We start from the raw sequence: 20,461 nt of genomic DNA on the forward strand, positions 1-20,461 counted from the left end.
CATAATTTTTCACTACTTCCTATTTTTGTAAAGCAACTGTGAATTATAATTTGGATTGAGTCAAGGGGTATTCATTTAGTATAAATGTGGTATAGAGTCAGAATAAAATATCTATTAAACAAAGGCTTACTCATGGGATGGCATGAAGCTTTGACAAAATAGCTGTAGTTCCACATCTGGAGTCTATCTTTGGCCCAGCTTTTTTGGCACTGGGATGTGTGCCTCTCCATTATTGCAGGAACGTTATGGGTAGTGGACATTTTCTGTACTGTATGTAACTGTGTGTGTATAATATACAGGCACACACACACAACCATATAGAAGAAGTGGAAGAGGATTAAGGAACACAATGGGGAAGACCTCCCAAGTACTCCTCTCTACTTTTAGCATTGAAGCCCCAAGGGAATGCTTTCTCAATCCAATAGCTCGTAGTGGTGCTTGCTTTGAATTATCTGTGTTGATTACTTAATGCCATGAATACTAGTTTTTCTTGGAAGCAACCTTCCTAAAAATAAATAAATCAGAATTTCTTCCAAAAGGAGAGAAAAGAATATAAGTAAAAATAAACAACGAAAAAAAAAACCAAACCTCCATAATAGTCTCTGGCCCTTAAAATTAATTCTACGCATTAGGACAAACCTCTCCGGGGTGGATAATTAACCTTTATAGTAAGCATATGAAAAATAAATTTTCAAACGGGCGGTAGTGGGTAAGGTTTTAAAACCAAGAGCTAACAGTAATATGGATATACACACATAAAATAAACACAAACGTCACAATCAGGATACTGTTCTCAACAATGTCCACATAAAGCCAAACAAGAAGAAAAACCATGTGCCACAGGTAAACAACTGTCCAATAAATAAATAAAAGTACATGGGGCCGATGTCCCCAGCCTTTGCATGTGACAAAAATGGAGATCAGGTGTCAACATCCTAAGAGGTCAGTAATGAGGAGCCAGGAATATAAGCATGTTCAGCTGCTTGTCTTGCGCTCGTTAGTCAGTGCCATCTTAATGAAACAGGAGAAATCTGGGATGGCTGTAGTGGCATTTGATAACCATAAAATGAGGGAAACAATAGACATAACATGGACCAAAAGGATCTATCGCAGGGAAAAGTTACATGTGAGGACAGGAAATATGGATTGCATAATCAGATGTCCTAATGCAGCTCAATGAGAAGTCTTGCATGAATGTCGTGTTTGGGTCCACTGAGCTAAACAACCAGGAAAGGTGCCTGATATACAGCCATGGCTATGTGAATATTTTAATCATTTGTTGGACCTGTTGAAGCTCATTGAATTTCTGCTCCAACACAGCCAATCTGGTGTCATGGGAGTGCACAAAATGTTCCACTGATATAATCAGACTAAAACTCCAAGCTAGGTTCTCTCTAAAATAAGAAATATCTATGTTAATATGCATTCATAGGTCGGCTGACACTTTAGCCTCCCCAGCTCAGATTCACCTGTTTTAGGCATGGTAGAGTGTAGTGGCAGTCGGAAGGAAGCCCCCTCTCCAGTTTTGGACAGTTTGTCAAATAATAGGGAGCAGCTGTGTCCATGAGACACCATATGGAGTATTGAGAATCACTGTGATTGCCAAAAGTAAAATTTCCAGTATCAAGGCTTTTTTTATGGCCTGCTGAGTTAGTTTGATGATAGTATTCATCTTATAAAGTAGTGTACTGCATCACTTTTAATAGTTATTGCCCAAGTTAGATCAGGCCGTTCTCAGGTGTAAGGATTATTGAAAACATGACAGGGGGCCTAAACTCAGGACTGTTCTACGAAATACAGGTACTGATGTGAGGCATACGTTGATAGCGAGGTTAAAAAATACCACTGTCCCATTGTTCATTGTTTAATGAAAAATTCACCCTGCCAGGTGAGTCATGAAACCCCTTTACCTGTGAGGATCCTTCGTGCTGTTTGAAATCAGCATGTTGTGAAAGTTGCTCCATGGGCTGAACTGTATTCTTCACAAGTGAGGTTACAACAGTGAAATAAGTATATTAATGCTTTCAGAATTGAAATGCAACTGGGCTTAAGCCCCACCCCATCTGATTTATATTCTCCCACCCACCTTTCTTATTGAGCCTGAGTGCATAGGGACTGCAAGATGACATACAACTGAGAAGGTGAAACGCATAGAAAAACTGCAAGAGTATAAATCTGACAAAGCTTTTACAAAGGGTGGCTGTCCCAGCCATCACATTACAGAAGGAGGTTTCCTGTGGCAAGTAACGTTTACAGCTGGCTAGTGGTGTTGGACACCAGCCTTATGCAAAGATATAATTTCAAATAAATCGTATATAAATATGTATGACAGAGACGTATTAGAAAACCTATTTAGAAATAACTACAGCCTGTTCTCCGTGTCTCTTATTTCAGACCAACAAGTGAGACATTGAAGAGATTGTTCTGATGTAAAAGTTTCCTAACGTTTGATAAAAAAAAAAATATGTTCTCTGTGTAGCAAATTAAAGATGGCATATTTATTTTTACAAAATTATAGTATTTGTTCACCCTAAGATTTAAAAACACGCACAAACTCTCCAGACAGCACTCAGAAAGGTTTACGAGTAGACCCTTAGTCACTTGCCCAAAGCAATGTGCCAGAAATGACAAAGGTCGTCGTGTATTTGCACTTTGTATTAATATGTTTACTGCACCCAACAAGTTTTGCTAATGTTATCAAAACCTACATCATGCCTACAGAGAACACATAAAAGAGTGAACACTCCAGAAGATTGGTGAAAAAGTATACAAGGCCTATCCTGACAACCACCTTTAAATGTCACATCCGTGCAACATGCAGCAGTCAAACCAAGCAGATTTGCTCTCCATCTGGATTAAGACCTCCAAATATGGGAGAGAAAACAATAAGTTTATTTAACAAGATCAAAAATATTAAATGGGGGAAGAAACTCAAAATGTTACGGGACAGGTGATGGATGTATGTGAAGCTGGCTCTCAATTCCAATTCTTGAAATCTGGGAGATATAAAAAAAAAAAATAAAAAAAAAAAAAAAACAGTATGCAAGACAATCTCCAGTGAGACAATGACTGTAAACTAAGGGAAGGTTACGTCACATGAACTTTATGTCTGTGATAGCCTTAAAAAATTTCCAGCTTGCAGTCACTAAGGACTGGAATATTACAGCGTATCGTGATGAAACTAGTTGGAAGAACATGCTGTGACACAGTAACCAAACTCAATGGGCAAGTTTAACGTTCATAGACAAACCAAAAAAAAAAAAAGATCTGCTCCGGCCTTGAGGAGGACGGGTATCAGTGCAAGGTTGTGTGGGTTCTTGGCCTTTTAAGATACCAAGACACCCGCAGAACTTTGTTTGGCCCCAGAGCCATCCCCGTTATCCTTGGGGGGCTGCTTGGCCTCGTCTTCCCCCATGATGCGTATGTTGTGCTTCTCTCGGAATTCGTTCAGCTCTCTCCCCTTTGTCTGCAGCTGTGCACTTAGTGTCTCAATGATTTTGTTAATCTGCAACATGGTTAAAAATTTACACATTAGCTCTTCAATGGATGCAAAAGCAGACAAGAATACATCTTGCTCTGTACCTTTCAAAACTAGCAACGTGGCAGGAGTAACCATACAATTATACACAGGACTTGGATTAATGACAGAGCTCATCTCTTATATGGCCTCATAGTATCATTCATTGTACATAAATACAAAAAACAAGGCAACTGAGACAGGTAAAACAGAATCTGATAAAAAAAAATAAAAAATGGATCCCACAATGTCCTACAAGGCAGCCTTCAAACTGATTTTAATGTAAAACACCAGGAAGTATCATTCCATATCTGACTTGATCAATCTCATCCTACCTTCTAGTTTCAATTTCTCCTAGTCTATTCAGTTGCATATACATAACCATGGTTTCATGTTGCTTGTTTTTCAATCATCCTGTCCTGCACGCTCTTCATGTCCACACCTAGATTGTAATGTCCAAACAAGCATCTGTAGCAACTTATGTTTCATTGAGTGATGTACCGACCACACAATTGCAATCCGCTTCCTCTTGTACGACCACAATAAGTTTTGGTTTAATAAAATGATAATTAACATGACTAGTGTAGCATGCACTTTTCCATTTGGTAAGAAATCAAAATGTATTACCTGCTCTTTGTTGTTCTGCAAGGCTGGCAAGACTTCTTTCACTGTGCGCTCCACCAAAACACCCCCAACCAATCGATAGCACTTCCTGCTCTGATCCACGTCTTTCAGGGTATCAATAACCAATCTACATGAAGAATACAAATATCAACACTTTTGTTTTAGATAGATAATCTGGTATTTTAACCTTTGGAGAGAGGTAAGTGTTACTGGAAAGGACGCATCAGTACTCTATTCAATTCGATTCTACTGTATAGCATAATTAGAACGGGGTCATTGAGTGAATTTTCCCACCGTACATTGTTTAACCACACAGTATACTGGAAGAGTTCACTCACGTATGCTCATTCAGTTCCATTTCTAGCTCTGCTGCCTTGGATGCCAAGCCTCTCTGCTCTTGCCTTAGTCTGTTAAATCCGGCCACCACCTGCAAATAAAAAATAAATAATAATTTTGCAATCAGTGGGTAATCTGTCCTTGACTGACTGAACCATTGCAGTGCCATTTAGTGTTGAGGCAACATGTCGGGTCGGACAGGTTGCGGGGGGCCGGGCAGGTTGCGTCGGGCCGGGCAGGTTGCGTCGGGCCGGGCAGGTTGCGTCGGGCCGGGCAGGTTGCGTCGGGCCGGGCAGGTTGCGTCTGGCCGGGCAGGTTGCGTCGGGCCGGGCAGGTTGCGCCTGGCCGGGCAGGGCCGGTTGCGTCGGGCAGGGCCGGTTGCGTCGGGCAGGGCGCGTCGGGCCGGACAGGTTGCGTCGGGCCGGGCAGGTTGCGTCGGGCCGGTCAGGTTGCGTCGGGCCGGGCAGGTTGCGTCGGGCCGGGCCGGTTGCGTCGGGCCGGGCCGGGCAGGTTGCGTCGGGCCGGGCCGGACAGGTTGCGTCGGGCCGGACAGGTTGCGTCGGGGCGGGTCGGACAGGTTGTGTCAGGCTGCGGGGGGCCGGGTCGGACAGGTTGTGTCAGGCTGCGGGGGGCCGGGTCGGACAGGTTGTGTCAGGCTGCGGGGGGCCGGGTCAGACAGGTTGTGTCAGGCTGCGGGGGGCCGGGTCAGACAGGTTGTGTCAGGCTGCGGGGGGCCGGGTCAGACAGGTTGTGTCAGGCTGCGGGGGGCCGGGTCAGACAGGTTGTGTCAGGCTGCGGGGGGCCGGGTCAGACAGGTTGTGTCAGGCTGCGGGGGGCCGGGTCAGACAGGTTGTGTCAGGCTGCGGGGGGCCGGGTCAGACAGGTTGTGTCAGGCTGCGGGGGGCCGGGTCAGACAGGTTGTGTCAGGCTGCGGGGGGCCGGGTCAGACAGGTTGTGTCAGGCTGCGGGGGGCCGGGTCAGACAGGTTGTGTCAGGCTGCGGGGGGCCGGGTCAGACAGGTTGTGTCAGGCTGCGGGGGGCCGGGTCAGACAGGTTGTGTCAGGCTGCGGGGGGCCGGGTCAGACAGGTTGTGTCAGGCTGCGGGGGGCCGGGTCAGACAGGTTGTGTCAGGCTGCGGGGGGCCGGGTCAGACAGGTTGTGTCAGGCTGCGGGGGGCCGGGTCAGACAGGTTGTGTCAGGCTGCGGGGGGCCGGGTCAGACAGGTTGTGTCAGGCTGCGGGGGGCCGGGTCAGACAGGTTGTGTCAGGCTGCGGGGGGCCGGGTCAGACAGGTTGTGTCAGGCTGCGGGGGGCCGGGTCAGACAGGTTGTGTCAGGCTGCGGGGGGCCGGGTCAGACAGGTTGTGTCAGGCTGCGGGGGGCCGGGTCAGACAGGTTGTGTCAGGCTGCGGGGGGCCGGGTCAGACAGGTTGTGTCAGGCTGCGGGGGGCCGGGTCAGACAGGTTGTGTCAGGCTGCGGGGGGCGGGTTGTGTCAGGCTGCGGGTTGTGTCAGGCTGCGGGGGGCGGGTTGTGTCAGGCTGCGGGTTGTGTCAGGCTGCGGGGGGCGGGTTGTGTCAGGCTGCGGGTTGTGTCAGGCTGCGGGGGGCGGGTTGTGTCAGGCTGCGGGGGGCGGGTTGTGTCAGGCTGCGGGGGGCGGGTTGTGTCAGGCTGCGGGGGGCGGGTTGTGTCAGGCTGCGGGGGGCGGGTTGTGTCAGGCTGCGGGGGGCGGGTTGTGTCAGGCTGCGGGGGGCGGGTTGTGTCAGGCTGCGGGGGGCAGGTTGTGTCAGGCTGCGGGGGGCAGGTTGTGTCAGGCTGCGGGGGGCAGGTTGTGTCAGGCTGCGGGGGGCAGGTTGTGTCAGGCTGCGGGGGGCAGGTTGTGTCAGGCTGCGGGGGGCCGGGTCGGACAGGTTGTGTCAGGCTGCGGGGGGCCGGGTCGGACAGGTTGTGTCAGGCTGCGGGGGGCCGGGTCGGACAGGTTGTGTCAGGCTGCGGGGGGCCGGGTCGGACAGGTTGTGTCAGGCTGCGGGGGGCCGGGTCGGACAGGTTGTGTCAGGCTGCGGGGGGCCGGGTCGGACAGGTTGTGTCAGGCTGCGGGGGGCCGGGTCGGACAGGTTGTGTCAGGCTGCGGGGGGCCGGGTCGGACAGGTTGTGTCAGGCTGCGGGGGGCCGGGTCGGACAGGTTGTGTCAGGCTGCGGGGGGCCGGGTCGGACAGGTTGTGTCAGGCTGCGGGGGGCCGGGTCGGACAGGTTGTGTCAGGCTGCGGGGGGCCGGGTCGGACAGGTTGTGTCAGGCTGCGGGGGGCCGGGTCGGACAGGTTGTGTCAGGCTGCGGGGGGCCGGGTCGGACAGGTTGTGTCAGGCTGCGGGGGGCCGGGTCGGACAGGTTGTGTCAGGCTGCGGGGGGCCGGGTCGGACAGGTTGTGTCAGGCTGCGGGGGGCCGGGTCGGACAGGTTGTGTCAGGCTGCGGGGGGCCGGGTCGGACAGGTTGTGTCAGGCTGCGGGGGGCCGGGTCGGACAGGTTGTGTCAGGCTGCGGGGGGCCGGGTCGGACAGGTTGTGTCAGGCTGCGGGGGGCCGGGTCGGACAGGTTGTGTCAGGCTGCGGGGGGCCGGGTCGGACAGGTTGTGTCAGGCTGCGGGGGGCCGGGTCGGACAGGTTGTGTCAGGCTGCGGGGGGCCGGGTCGGACAGGTTGTGTCAGGCTGCGGGGGGCCGGGTCGGACAGGTTGTGTCAGGCTGCGGGGGGCCGGGTCGGACAGGTTGTGTCAGGCTGCGGGGGGCCGGGTCGGACAGGTTGTGTCAGGCTGCGGGGGGCCGGGTCGGACAGGTTGTGTCAGGCTGCGGGGGGCCGGGTCGGACAGGTTGTGTCAGGCTGCGGGGGGCCGGGTCGGACAGGTTGTGTCAGGCTGCGGGGGGCCGGGTCGGACAGGTTGTGTCAGGCTGCGGGGGGCCGGGTCGGACAGGTTGTGTCAGGCTGCGGGGGGCCGGGTCGGACAGGTTGTGTCAGGCTGCGGGGGGCCGGGTCGGACAGGTTGTGTCAGGCTGCGGGGGGCCGGGTCGGACAGGTTGTGTCAGGCTGCGGGGGGCCGGGTCGGACAGGTTGTGTCAGGCTGCGGGGGGCCGGGTCGGACAGGTTGTGTCAGGCTGCGGGGGGCCGGGTCGGACAGGTTGTGTCAGGCTGCGGGGGGCCGGGTCGGACAGGTTGTGTCAGGCTGCGGGGGGCCGGGTCGGACAGGTTGTGTCAGGCTGCGGGGGGCCGGGTCGGACAGGTTGTGTCAGGCTGCGGGGGGCCGGGTCGGACAGGTTGTGTCAGGCTGCGGGGGGCCGGGTCGGACAGGTTGTGTCAGGCTGCGGGGGGCCGGGTCGGACAGGTTGTGTCAGGCTGCGGGGGGCCGGGTCGGACAGGTTGTGTCAGGCTGCGGGGGGCCGGGTCGGACAGGTTGTGTCAGGCTGCGGGGGGCCGGGTCGGACAGGTTGTGTCAGGCTGCGGGGGGCCGGGTCGGACAGGTTGTGTCAGGCTGCGGGGGGCCGGGTCGGACAGGTTGTGTCAGGCTGCGGGGGGCCGGGTCGGACAGGTTGTGTCAGGCTGCGGGGGGCCGGGTCGGACAGGTTGTGTCAGGCTGCGGGGGGCAGGATCGGACAGGTTGTGTCAGGCTGCGGGGGGCCGGGTCGGACAGGTTGTGTCAGGCTGCGGGGGGCCGGGTCGGACAGGTTGTGTCAGGCTGCGGGGGGCCGGGTCGGACAGGTTGTGTCAGGCTGCGGGGGGCCGGGTCGGACAGGTTGTGTCAGGCTGCGGGGGGCCGGGTCGGACAGGTTGTGTCAGGCTGCGGGGGGCCGGGTCGGACAGGTTGTGTCAGGCTGCGGGGGGCCGGGTCGGACAGGTTGTGTCAGGCTGCGGGGGGCGGGGTCGGACAGGTTGTGTCAGGCTGCGGGGGGCCGGGTCGGACAGGTTGTGTCAGGCTGCGGGGGGCCGGGTCGGACAGGTTGTGTCAGGCTGCGGGGGGCCGGGTCGGACAGGTTGTGTCAGGCTGCGGGGGGCCGGGTCGGACAGGTTGTGTCAGGCTGCGGGGGGCCGGGTCGGACAGGTTGTGTCAGGCTGCGGGGGGCCGGGTCGGACAGGTTGTGTCAGGCTGCGGGGGGCCGGGTCGGACAGGTTGTGTCAGGCTGCGGGGGGCCGGGTGGGACAGGTTGTGTCAGGCTGCGGGGGGCCGGGTGGGACAGGTTGTGTCAGGCTGCGGGGGGCCGGGTGGGACAGGTTGTGTCAGGCTGCGGGGGGCCGGGTCGGACAGGTTGTGTCAGGCTGCGGGGGGCCGGGTGGGACAGGTTGTGTCAGGCTGCGGGGGGCCGGGTGGGACAGGTTGTGTCAGGCTGCGGGGGGCCGGGTGGGACAGGTTGTGTCAGGCTGCGGGGGGCCGGGTCGGACAGGTTGTGTCAGGCTGCGGGGGGGCCGGGTCGGACAGGTTGTGTCAGGCTGCGGGGGGCCGGGTCGGACAGGTTGTGTCAGGCTGCGGGGGGCCGGGTGGGACAGGTTGTGTCAGGCTGCGGGGGGCCGGGTGGGACAGGTTGTGTCAGGCTGCGGGGGGTCGGGTGGGACAGGTTGTGTCAGGCTGCGGGGGGCCGGGTGGGACAGGTTGTGTCAGGCTGCGGGGGGTCGGGTGGGACAGGTTGTGTGATGTGGATGCCGTACAGCATTGTGGGATGTCAGTGTCCGCCTGCCGGGTTATGTTATATTATTATTATTATGATGATGGTGGTGGTGGTGGTGGTGGTGGTGAGTTGCGCTCGCGGTGTGTCATGCGGTCACTGAGTGATCTCTCGCTCTCGCTGACAGGAATCCCGGCTGGGCGGCCGCTCACACACCGAGTATATCGCTATAGAATGACAATGTACTCGGCGCTGTAACGGGGAGGGCGGGGCGGCCGGTTTACCTGCTCGGCGGCAATCTGTTTCGCCGCTGCTGAAGCCATCACGCTGTCGTCGCACCGCGCACCAACTCTGCGCACAGGAACTCATCCTTCTTCTACGTAACTTCCGGTCGGGTCTCCCCCGCCGCCATCTTTACTGAGGGCAGAGCAGCTCGGATGGCGGGGAGCGGGTTGCTGAGAGCGCGAGTCGACAGCCTCCTCCTCCACCGGCGCGGGTGAGTGACGTCACGAGCAACTGAACCCTTCACTGAGGGGGTAATCAGTATCCCCCAGACACAGACAGTGAGTCACTCAGGGTCATTTATTAAAGTGAAAGTTGCTAAGAATTTAAAGTGACACCCCAGTCACCATAACAACTTCATGTAATGAAAGTTGTTATGGTGCCAGGAGGCGCACTCTTACCTTCAGGGGTTAAACCGGTCTTTAAACGTTTGCCACCAGCTCTGTTCCTCAGGTCCACGTCGTGGCATCCGGCTTCTGAATCTGAGATACAGAAAGCGCGGAATGCCGCAGGACAGGGCCACCGCTGATTGGCTTAGAGGGTCAGCTAACTCTTTAAGCCAGCCTGTACCAACCCATTCCTTTAAAAAAAAAAAAGGTACGTTTTAAAGAACAGTTTTCCACTAAAAGCGATTATTCCTCCATGTTTGAAAGGAACACTCTAAGCACCATAACCACTGCAGCCCACGATAACCATTTAAAGGGACACTCCAGGCACCCAGACCACTTCTGCCCATTGGAGTGGTCTGGGTGCCAACTCCCACTACCCTTGACCCTGCAAGTGTAATCTGCAATTACAGCCACTAGAGGGCACTTCCTGCTCTATAGCACATAAACCTGTGCTAGAGCGTCGCTGGACGTCCTCACGATGTGTGAGGACCTCCAGCGTCGCTCAATTCCCCATAGGAAAGCATTGAAAAGCATTTTCAATGCTTTCCTATGGGGAGCTCTAATGCGCATGCGTGGCATTGCCAAGCATGCGCAGTAGGTTTCCCCGGCCGTTGGGCGGGATCAGTCTCGCCCACTGGCCGACGTAATGACTGGGAGGAGCGGCGGCGAGAAGAAACCACAGCCGAGGGACATCGGCGGGGTCTCAGGTAAGTGACCTGAAGGGGTTTTCACCCCTTCAGCTACCGGGGATTGGGAGGTGGGAGGAATAGGGGACCTGCAGTGCCAGGAAAACAGATTGTTTTCCTGGAACTGGAGTTTCCCTTTAAAGTAGATGAACTAGATACAGTACCTAGAGTGCACCCATAAGAAATCTTTCTTTGTACATAAGATGATTTGGCCTGTACATGACATATATGTAAATGGTTATCAGCCATGTAATTCACCTAAAATATCTCACAATACCCCACACAACCTAAAATGGAAGTTTTTTGGTACATGTGGTCCTCACTTAACGACCTACCTGTTTTACGACAGCTCACACTTACAACCAGCTCTCTAGCATGGGAATTCAATGGAATGTTCACCGAACATAGATTTGAGGGATTCCCTGCTCTGCTGTGCTTGTCTGTGTTCAGGGAAATTTTCCCCGAACATAGACCTACACTGGTGCGCATGTTCCGTAGCTCATCCTCACTTACCGACCGAGTCGTAAGAATGGAACTCAGTTGCAAAGTGAGGAGTGCCTGTATGTATGTTATTATGGCCGGTCCAATTGCAATGCAACGAGGGCACAATGGCTAACTGATACTCAGCTTTGATTGTAAACATCAGAGAGACAGAAACAACAAGTCAGAAGGTGGTGATCTAGAACACTGCTACGTTTCATATAATTTTATCCTTTGATGATCCTCAGCAAACAAAATCATGCATGTTGTAGTTCATTGACATCTAAAAATCCACAAATTGCAGCCATATATTGACTCTAAACTGTGTTTTGTAATGTGATTTTGAAGGATTAGAATTATGTCCACCACAATGGATGCTCTCAAGCCTTTGATAGCCGTTTGCCAGATGACCTCAACGTCTGATAAAGAGAAGAATTTCACTGTATGTTCAGGACTGATCCAGGAAGCAGCCTCTCGAAAGGCAAGCATGGTGTTTCTCCCTGAGGCTTTTGACTATATCGGTGGCAGCACCGAGGAGACCCTAAGTCTTGCTGAGACATTGAAGGGGGACATTATTCAGCGGTACATGAGCCTTGCCAGGTGTGTATGGCTGTTGATCATTGTCTGCATACACCTGGTTTTGAATTTTAATGATTTTAAAATCTTTTTATCAGTTTTTAAAGGACCACTATATAGTGTTAGGAAAACAAACCCGTTTCCTGACACTAGATAATCTTTGGGGGGCCCTAAACCCCTTCAGCCACTTACCTTAATCCAGTTCCGGTGACCTCTCTTCCCCCGCCGTCAGCTCCCGAGTGGAGCGGAATAAGCATGCGAGGCAAGAGCCGCGCGCGCATTCTAACAGTCCATAGGAAAGCATTTCTCAATGGGGAGACATTGTTAAAAAAAAAAAATCTCTGTTTATAATTTCATATCTCCCAACATTTCAAATGATGAAGAGGGACACTTTAATTCTAGGGGTGTTCCTGAGAATGTGGCATGGGGCTGCTTTAAGAAATTATAGGTGATTTTCTGATAACAATTTATGCAACTAGAATGTAATTTAGAACAAAAACAATGTGTGTTATTTACACAGAATGATTTTTAAACACATTACAGTAAGTGTTATTGCTGCGGAGCTCTGTTATACACTCAGACTCACCAGCAATATGGAGCTCCTAGAATAGAAGGATATGGGGATTCATACCCTCAATAGGGACACTTTGTAGATATGTAACGTCACTAGTCATGACCCATACTGTATGTGAGGGGAACCTTCATCTTTCAAGAATGTTGAACATTGAAATCTTTACACTTATAATTTGGTTGTTTTTTTGTTTGTTTGTTTGTGATGTGTTAGGAGATGCAGTGTCTGGCTTTCTTTGGGAGGGTTTCATGAGAAAGGACCCAACTGGGAAACTGATCGCAGGATATTTAACTCTCACGTGGTCCTGGATAATACAGGTAAATTCACCATGCTCTGCGCTTGCCAGGTGATTATTCAACAACACTTTTTCTTTGCTCATAAAACAAAATAAAGCAAAATTCAAACTTCGGTATTATACGAGAGTGTTAATTGCTGATCAAGACTGGTATTTGCTTTTCCGTCTAATCAAGATGTGTCATGACAATTTATGTTCTTACAGAGAAGCATTGTGGACATGAAGAGCATGTGTGGCAAGCGCTGCACTCTTCCAATCAAATGCTTTTAATAGAGAAGTATTAAATCCAATGAGAAGCATCAGAGGACGTTCTACAAACTCATGCAATGTGTGCAGACATCAAACTACAAATAACGGAGTCTGATTCAGTTGTGGGTACGAAAGCACCATCTAGTGGCGGTAGAGAAGACAGCCTCTAGAGTGGTGTATTTAGCCCCAAAATGTTAACATTGCTATAATCTACAAGAATACATGTTTCTGTTCCTGACCCTAAAGTGTTCTTTTAACCCCTTAAGGACAGATGACGGATATATTCCGTCATGATTCTCTTTTATTCCAGAAGTTGTGTCCTTAAGGGGTTAAAGATTTAAAAAATGAAAACCCAATACTGTTCAGTCAAGGCACACAGGCACACATTGCTTTAGAGAAGAAAGATCAACATTGTGTTTCTATTTTTCCACATATTGTGCTTAATGACCAAAAAAGGACAAAGCTTCTAATAATGATTGACAGGGAGCCAAGATGGAGCCACTTAGTTCCAGGATAGATTTAAGTACAGCTCTGTAGATTTCTACATTAAATGTTATTTTCAAAGTTCACACACATATTTGTTAAAGGAACACTATAGTCACCTAAATTACTTTAGCTAAATAAAGCAGTTTTAGTGTATAGATCATTCCCCTGCAATTTCACTGCTCAATTCTCTGCCATTTATAAGTTAAATCACTTTGTTTCTGTTTATGCAGCCCTAGCCACACCTCCCCTGGCTATGGTTGACAGAGTCTGCATGAAAAAAAAACTGGTTTCACTTTCAAACAGATGTAATTTACCTTAAATAATTGTATCTCAATCTCTAAATTGAACTTAAGTCACATACAGGAGGCTCTTGCAGGGTCTAGCAAGCTATTACCATAGCAGGGGATAAGAAAATCGTAATTAAACAGAACTTGCAATAAAGAAAGCCTAAATAGGGCTCTCTTTACAGGAAGTGTTTATGGAAGGCTGTGCAAGTCACATGCAGGGAGGTGTGACTAGGGTTCATAAACAAAGGGATTTAACTCCTAAATGGCAGAGGATTGAGCAGTGAGGCTGCAGGGGCATGTTCTATACACCAAAACTGCTTCATTAAGCTAAAGTTGTTCAGGTGACTATAGTGTCCCTTTAAACAGAGAGAATAAGTGAAATCAATATGAATATTCCTGGGAAGTGATAGTTCCACTTCAATATTTCTTTTTTTTTTTATTCCTTATTCCATTTGGTGTGTTCATACAGGTCACATTGTATCCATTTATCGCAAAACCCACCTCTTTGATGTAGATTTGCATAGTGGGGTGTCGTTGAAAGAAAGCAAATTTACCATTCCTGGACCAGACCTCATTCCGCCAATTAACACACCTGCTGGCAAGGTGAGGAGAGAAAATCAGTCTATCAGATCATTATTATATTATATACCTAATATTATTAACCCCTTCAATCCCAACAACATGCATACTTTGTGTTAATTTTCTTTGCATGGCAAAACAATGAAAAACAAATAGTTTTTTTCCGTAAAGCCAAAATCACCTTTCCCTTTGCTCCAGTGCTGTTTTGCACCCAACAGAGAAATACATTTCTATGTCAGGATACCATTCTGTACTGGATCATAAATGCCACTCAACCTCCCTTCTCCCACACTCTACAATGTTTTTTTTGTAAGTTCAGCTTTAAGCATTCTTGCTCACGCTACAGACCTTTTTTGCAGGTTGCAATGACAGCGTGCAATGTCAGCTGTTGGACATATATTTGTCGTTATTCTGCTTATCAATGTATCCAGATGTTACTTTTACATTTTTATGTTTTTTTGTTTAAAGCTAGCTACTGGTTGCCACTCCTAAACCATTCTACAATTAAATATGTTGAAATGTGCGATTTGGCTGTATAAATAACAAAAATGCATTTCAAAGTTATGACTAAAGTACCCAAAATAGAAGCATGGCGGACTTGGAGAATATCTCCATTTTGTCTATTTTAGACTTAAATTTAAAATTCACTTTGAATTCCATAAATTCTCACTTTAGTGAATATAACCCTGATTGTCATATTTGCAAACATATGTAAATTATTATTTTACCTTGTCAATATTTACGATCTCGTTTTAAAGTAGTTACTTCCCTTCAGGTTGGTCTTGGTGTGTGCTATGATTTACGCTTCCCAGAAATGGCCCTGGCGCTGATCCAGGAAGGAGCAGAACTCTTGACCTACCCTTCGGCCTTCACCGTTACTACTGGGATTGCCCACTGGGAGGTCAGTCTCTTCATTTAAAGCCGAAATGTTGAGCCGGCAGTGTGTCAAACACCAGGTTTTGAGTAGATTTATATGCAGGGGCCTATATACCATAATGCACTTGGTCCAGTACCTTACAATTGTGCCTTTTCTAATGATGCCCAGCCCATAATAACGTTATATCTGATTATTATGGGGAGTTCTATACTGCCCACTTTTAGTCTATGCTAGTTCACAGAATAAATTGATCACAGGGAGAAATCTGTTCACATGATACCTCTATGTATATTGTTATATAACAACACTGACCAAATTAGAACACAAATGTCTGATTTATAACAAGCGTTATGCTTTTGTGTTTTAAATACTTTAGTCAGCTTGTGCACTGCTAAATGCTAGCTGGGTGGGTTTAACAGTGGATGATGAGCTGACAGAACTTCAACTACATTGTTCTCTATGCACAAATCTCTCCAGCTAACCGCCATCTGAAATAGACTGCAGACGGGAGTTTAAGTTTCACCTTGCCATTTAACCTCCATTTAAGTTGTGGCAGGTGCACACCACGTAAATCACTTCTATCCACCCAAAACATGGTTGCTGGCAGTGTACTGGGAGAGAGAGCAAGCCCACAGAGCAAGGTTTTTTTAATTGGTCTTTATTTAAAAAAACAAACAAAAAACAAACAATATTGTAACTGCCCTCCTATGACAACTTATACAACAATACTGCCTTTAATGCAGCCCACCAGCCTTTTAGTCAATCACCTCTTATTAGTAGAGTACATTAAGTTGGGATAAACAATGCATTATATATGTGCTTTCACTTAAGGCTTAACTGAGATATTTATTTTCTAATTTAAGGTCTTATTAAGAGCCCGTGCTATCGAAAATCAGTGCTATGTTGTGGCAGCAGCACAAACCGGTAGTCACAATCTGAAGAGATCTTCGTACGGCCACGCTATGGTTGTAGATCCATGGGGCTCAGTCATTGCACAGTGTCAGGACGGGATAGGACTGTGCTATGCCGAGATCAACCTGCCCTTTCTCAGCCGCGTCCGCAGGGATATGCCAGTGCAGAGTCACCGGAGAACCGATTTGTATGGCAAGGTAGCCATGAACACAAACGACTGAAAGTTTCAGTCTTACATGCAACAAGGCAGATCTCCTGAGAAATATGTTCTAATTGCCATAAATTGTTGATTGAACGAAATATAACACTTAACTAATCTCTGAAATCAGAACAGAGTCACGATCAAGTTTCATCGATCAGTAGGCAAACCAATGCAATTATTATTAGTTCCAGAGAATGCAGGCACTGTGCCACATTATGGAATGGAACTTTACCTCTGCTGAAACATTTGGCAGTGATATACAGCAAGGAAGAAGCTGTGTAATTTGATTTGACAGCATAGAAGATGTACATTGTTTCAATAATTGTGGATACAAAACCACCATATGGGAATACATATAAAGTGCAAAAGGCAGACAAAAATATAAAGAAACACTATAAGCACCCAGAAGTGCCTCTGTCGTGAGGAGCAAAGGCTAGCCCGTTTAGACATTAATCCTGCAAGTTAAAACATTGCACGGTTAAGACAGCCACTAGAGGCACTTCCTGGATTCTCACAGTTTAACTCCATGAAACGACATTGCACCCCAGGTTTTTTATTTTATTTTATTATTTATACAAAATCCACATAGGAAAGTATTTATTCAATGCTTTCCTCTGGGGAAGGTGTACTGCATGAACAAAAGGCCCTCCATTGGTCTGACATTGCGGGAGGAGGCGCCTGATCCAGCGCCAAGGGCACTAAATGGTCTTTAGGTTCCCCCCCACCCTCGTGGCCCCCCTCCCGCCGGGCTCTAGGGGGAGGAAGAGGTTAATCCCTTACCTTTCTCCAGCACGGAATGCGCATGAGCGGCAAGAGCCACGCGCGCATTCAGTTAGTTTTATGGACGCTGGCATCTTCTCACTGTGAAAAATCACAGTGAGAAGCGCCTCTAGCGGCTGTCAATGAGACAGCCACTAGAGGCTGGATTAACCATATTGTAAACATAGCAGTTTCTCTGCAACTGCTATGTTTACAGCTGCAGGGTTAAAACTAGAGGGACCTGGCACCCAGACCACTTCATTGAGCTGAAGTGGTCTGGGTGCCTATAGTGGTCCTTTAAGGGAAAAAAAGTGTTTTTAATCTTTGCATGGTCCCTAAAGTAAGGGCTGGGGCTTACTGTAACATTAGTTTTGTATTTCTAATGTTATAATTCCTATTGTTTGTGTTCTTTTACTTTATGGCATTGTGCCTAATCCCAATTAATACAAACACAGTTGTCACATTAACAAACCTTTAAAGGACCACTCTAGTGCCAGGAAAGCATACTCGTTTTCCTGGCACTAGAGTGCCCTGAGGGTGCCCCCACCCTCAGGGACCCCCTCCCGCCCGGCTCTGGAAAGGGGTAAAAACTTACCTTTTTCCAGCGCTGGGCGGAGAGCTCTCCTTCTGCTCTCCTCCTCCGATCCTCCTCTTCTCCTCCCCGTCGGCTGAATGCGCACGCGCGCAAGAGCTGCGCGCGCATTCAGCCGGTCACATAGGAAAGCATTCATAATGCTTTCCTATGGACGCTGGCGTGCTCTCACTGTGAAAATCACAGTGAGAAGCACGCAAGCGCCTCTAGCGGCTGTCAATGAGACAGCCACTAGAAGACATAGGGGGAAGGCTTAACCCATTCATAAACATAGCAGTTTCTCTGAAACTGCTATGTTTATGAAAAAATGGGTTAACCCTAGAAGGACCTGGCACCCAGACCACCTCATTAAGCTGAAGTGGTCTGGGTGCCTAGAGTGGTCCTTTAATTCCACATTCAAGTTATGTCAGTGTGAATATTTTTAGGTTTGAATATTCAAATAAACACTAAAAAAAAAACCTTTCTATATGGTTTCTGAGCTCTATATCTATTGCCTACCTGGTATACAGCCTGTATACTCAATGCTGTGTGTGGAGGTAGAGGTTACATACTCCAAGGATCATTAGCAGCTACAGACATCAAGACGTATGGCTACCTCTCAACCTGGTTGACTGTTAATAGCTCCCTAATGTAATTAATGATCAGCCACAACATTAAAACCACTGACAGGTGAAGTGAATAACTGATTAGATCATTACAATGTCACTTGTCAAGGGCTGATATATATTAGGCAGCAGGTGAACAGTCCTTGAATTTCTTGTGTTGGAAGCAGGAACAATGGGCTGAGTGACTTTGACAGGAGCCAAATTATGATTATTTATATTGCGCCATCAGATTCCGTAGCGCTGTACAATGGGTGGACTAACAGACATGTAATTGTAACCAGACAACTGGACGTACAGGAACAGAGGGGGTGGAGGGCCCTGCTCAATGAGCTTACATGCTAGAGGGAGTGGGGTATAGTGACACAAAGGGTAAAAATAGGGGTACAAAGTAGGTTGTTAGAAAAGTATTCACGGAGGGCTTAGTAGTTTTTTTTTTTTTGACAGTTGCAGGAGAGCAGTCATGGTGGGTGGGGGAGAAAAACCTGCTAACAGTTTAAATTTTCAAAGATTTTTTTTAAGGAGTGGAGACTGAGTGAAAGTCTAACAGAGAAGGGAAAGGTGTTTCACAGAAGAGGTACAGCCCCAGAGAAGTCTTGGATACGAGCATTAGAGGTGGAAGTACGGACAGAGGATTGACGTGGGTCTTTGGCAGGGGCCTCAACGGGACATACTTGTGTATTAGGAAGGATAGGTAGGTTGGAGCAGCATTATGTAGGGACTTGTAAGCAAGCACCAGAATTTTAAATTGAGGCCTATATCTAACTGGAAGCGAATGCAGGGACTTTCAGAGCAGGGAGGCGTGAGAGGTGCGGGCGGACAGGAAAATGAGCCTCGCTGCCGCATTCATAGATTACAGTGGTGCAAGTGTTTTAAGGAAGTGAGAGGCCATCCAGTTGGAAATCGCAGAGAGGCACGAGTCAAGATGGGCAGAGAGAGATCAGGAGAGGACAGGTAGATTTGCGTGTCATCCACATAGAAATGATAACGGAAGCCAAAGGAGCTGATGAGTTTACCAAGGGAGGCAGTATAAATAGAGAACAGTATGGGACCAAGGACAGAACCTTGGGGGACACAGACAGAGAGTAGTTTGGAGGAGGCCGAGTCAGAGAAAGAAACACTGAAAGAGCGCTGGGAGAGGTAGGAGGAGCACCAGGAGAGAGCAGTATCCCATAGACCAAAATTACAGAGAATGCGAAGAAGCTGTTGATTTTCAACAGTGTCAAAGGCAGCAGAAAGATCAAGGAGAATTAGGATAGAGTAATGTGCGCGAGATTTAACAGCAATTAAAGTGTTGGATACTTTGGTCACAGCCGTTTCGACAGAATGACCAGCGCGGAATCCAGACTGAAGGGGGTCAAGCAGAGAGTTGGATTCGAGAAAGTCAGTCAGTCAGGTGTACACAACTCTCCTGAGAATATTGGAGGCAAATGGCAGTAGCGAGATAGGGCGGTAGTAGGATGGGGAGTTGGGGTCAATATTTGGCTTTTTTTTTTTTTTTTTTAGAATCGGGGTTACAGTTGCATGTTTGAAGGGTGAAGGAAATGTGCCAGAGGAAAGGGAGAAATTGAAAATTCTAGTGAGAGGAAGAGCAAGAGAGGCAGACAAAGTGTGGATGAGATACGAGGGAATAGGATCGAGGGAACAGGTGGTGGGGCAGGAGGACAGGAGCAGAGCAGAAACCTCTTCTGCTGTAGCAGGTGCAAATTAGTGTAGAATGGTGGAGGGAGTGGGGTTGGGTGATGTATTCATAGGAGATGATGAGAAATTAGAGCTCTCTTCTCTGATTGTAGAGATCTCAGTGAAGTGAGATGCAAAGTTTGTGGCGGACAAAGTGGTAGGAGGGGGAGTAAAGGGGCAAAGAAGAGCATCAAAAGTGTGAAATAGGTGTTTGGGTTGGTGGGACAGCGTACTGATGAGGGTGTTAAAGTAATTTACTTTTGCAGAAGAAAGAGCCAGGCTGTAGGAGCACAGCATAAATTTATAGTGGAGGAAGTAAGATTTTCTCCAGCAGCGTTCAGTAGTTCTGGAACATTTTTCGAGGTGACGGGTCAGCTTGGTGTGCCAGAGTTGTAATTGGGGGCGCTTGCTGCGTTTAATTGTAGGAGGTGCCATGATGTCGAGTTGAGAGGAGAGAGTTGAGTTGTAGAGTGAGGTAGCAGAGTTTGGGCAAGTTAGATTTGAGATAGGTAAAATGAGAGTTTTGAGTTTGGTGGAGAAATGCTGGAGATCAAGGCAGTTGAGGTTTCTGCGAGATTAGAGCGTTAAGGGTGGTGAAATTTGGGTACGGGGTATGCTGATGAAAAAAATCTTAGCAGATGCTGGTCAGACAAAGGAAATGGAACAGTGGAGAGATTAGAGGTGGTACAGAGATTGGTGAAGATGAGGTCAAGAGTGTTTCCTGTTGTATGAGTTGCTGAAGTAGACAACTGAGTGAGGCCAAAGGAGGAGGTTACACAGAGCAGACTGGAGGCATCAGGGCAGTTGAGGTTGTTGATTGGGATGTTAATGTCCACAAG

At 49.0% G+C, this 20,461-nt stretch overlaps 2 protein-coding genes across 2 annotated transcripts; one reads left to right on the plus strand and one right to left on the minus strand.

Annotated features, from left to right (window-relative positions):
* Positions 1-2,871: 2,871 nt before the first annotated feature.
* Positions 2,872-9,508, minus strand: PFDN2 (prefoldin subunit 2). Its single transcript, XM_063439157.1, has 4 exons — positions 9,403-9,508; positions 4,480-4,568; positions 4,145-4,268; positions 2,872-3,505 (listed from the first exon to the last, which is right to left on the minus strand). Exons 1-4 carry the CDS (start codon positions 9,439-9,441, stop codon positions 3,326-3,328), a joined length of 432 nt encoding a protein of 143 aa, XP_063295227.1. The 5' UTR covers positions 9,442-9,508; the 3' UTR covers positions 2,872-3,325.
* A 16-nt stretch (positions 9,509-9,524) lies between these two features.
* Positions 9,525-16,858, plus strand: NIT1 (nitrilase 1). The gene is made up of 6 exons (XM_063439156.1): positions 9,525-9,614; positions 11,304-11,555; positions 12,316-12,419; positions 13,889-14,022; positions 14,774-14,899; positions 15,739-16,858. Exons 1-6 carry the CDS (start codon positions 9,556-9,558, stop codon positions 16,006-16,008), a joined length of 945 nt encoding a protein of 314 aa, XP_063295226.1. The 5' UTR covers positions 9,525-9,555; the 3' UTR covers positions 16,009-16,858.
* Positions 16,859-20,461: the final 3,603 nt, after the last annotated feature.

This window comes from Pelobates fuscus, chromosome 13, assembly GCF_036172605.1.
Source record: "Pelobates fuscus isolate aPelFus1 chromosome 13, aPelFus1.pri, whole genome shotgun sequence".
In the NCBI taxonomy this organism is placed as follows: Eukaryota; Metazoa; Chordata; class Amphibia; order Anura; family Pelobatidae; genus Pelobates; species Pelobates fuscus.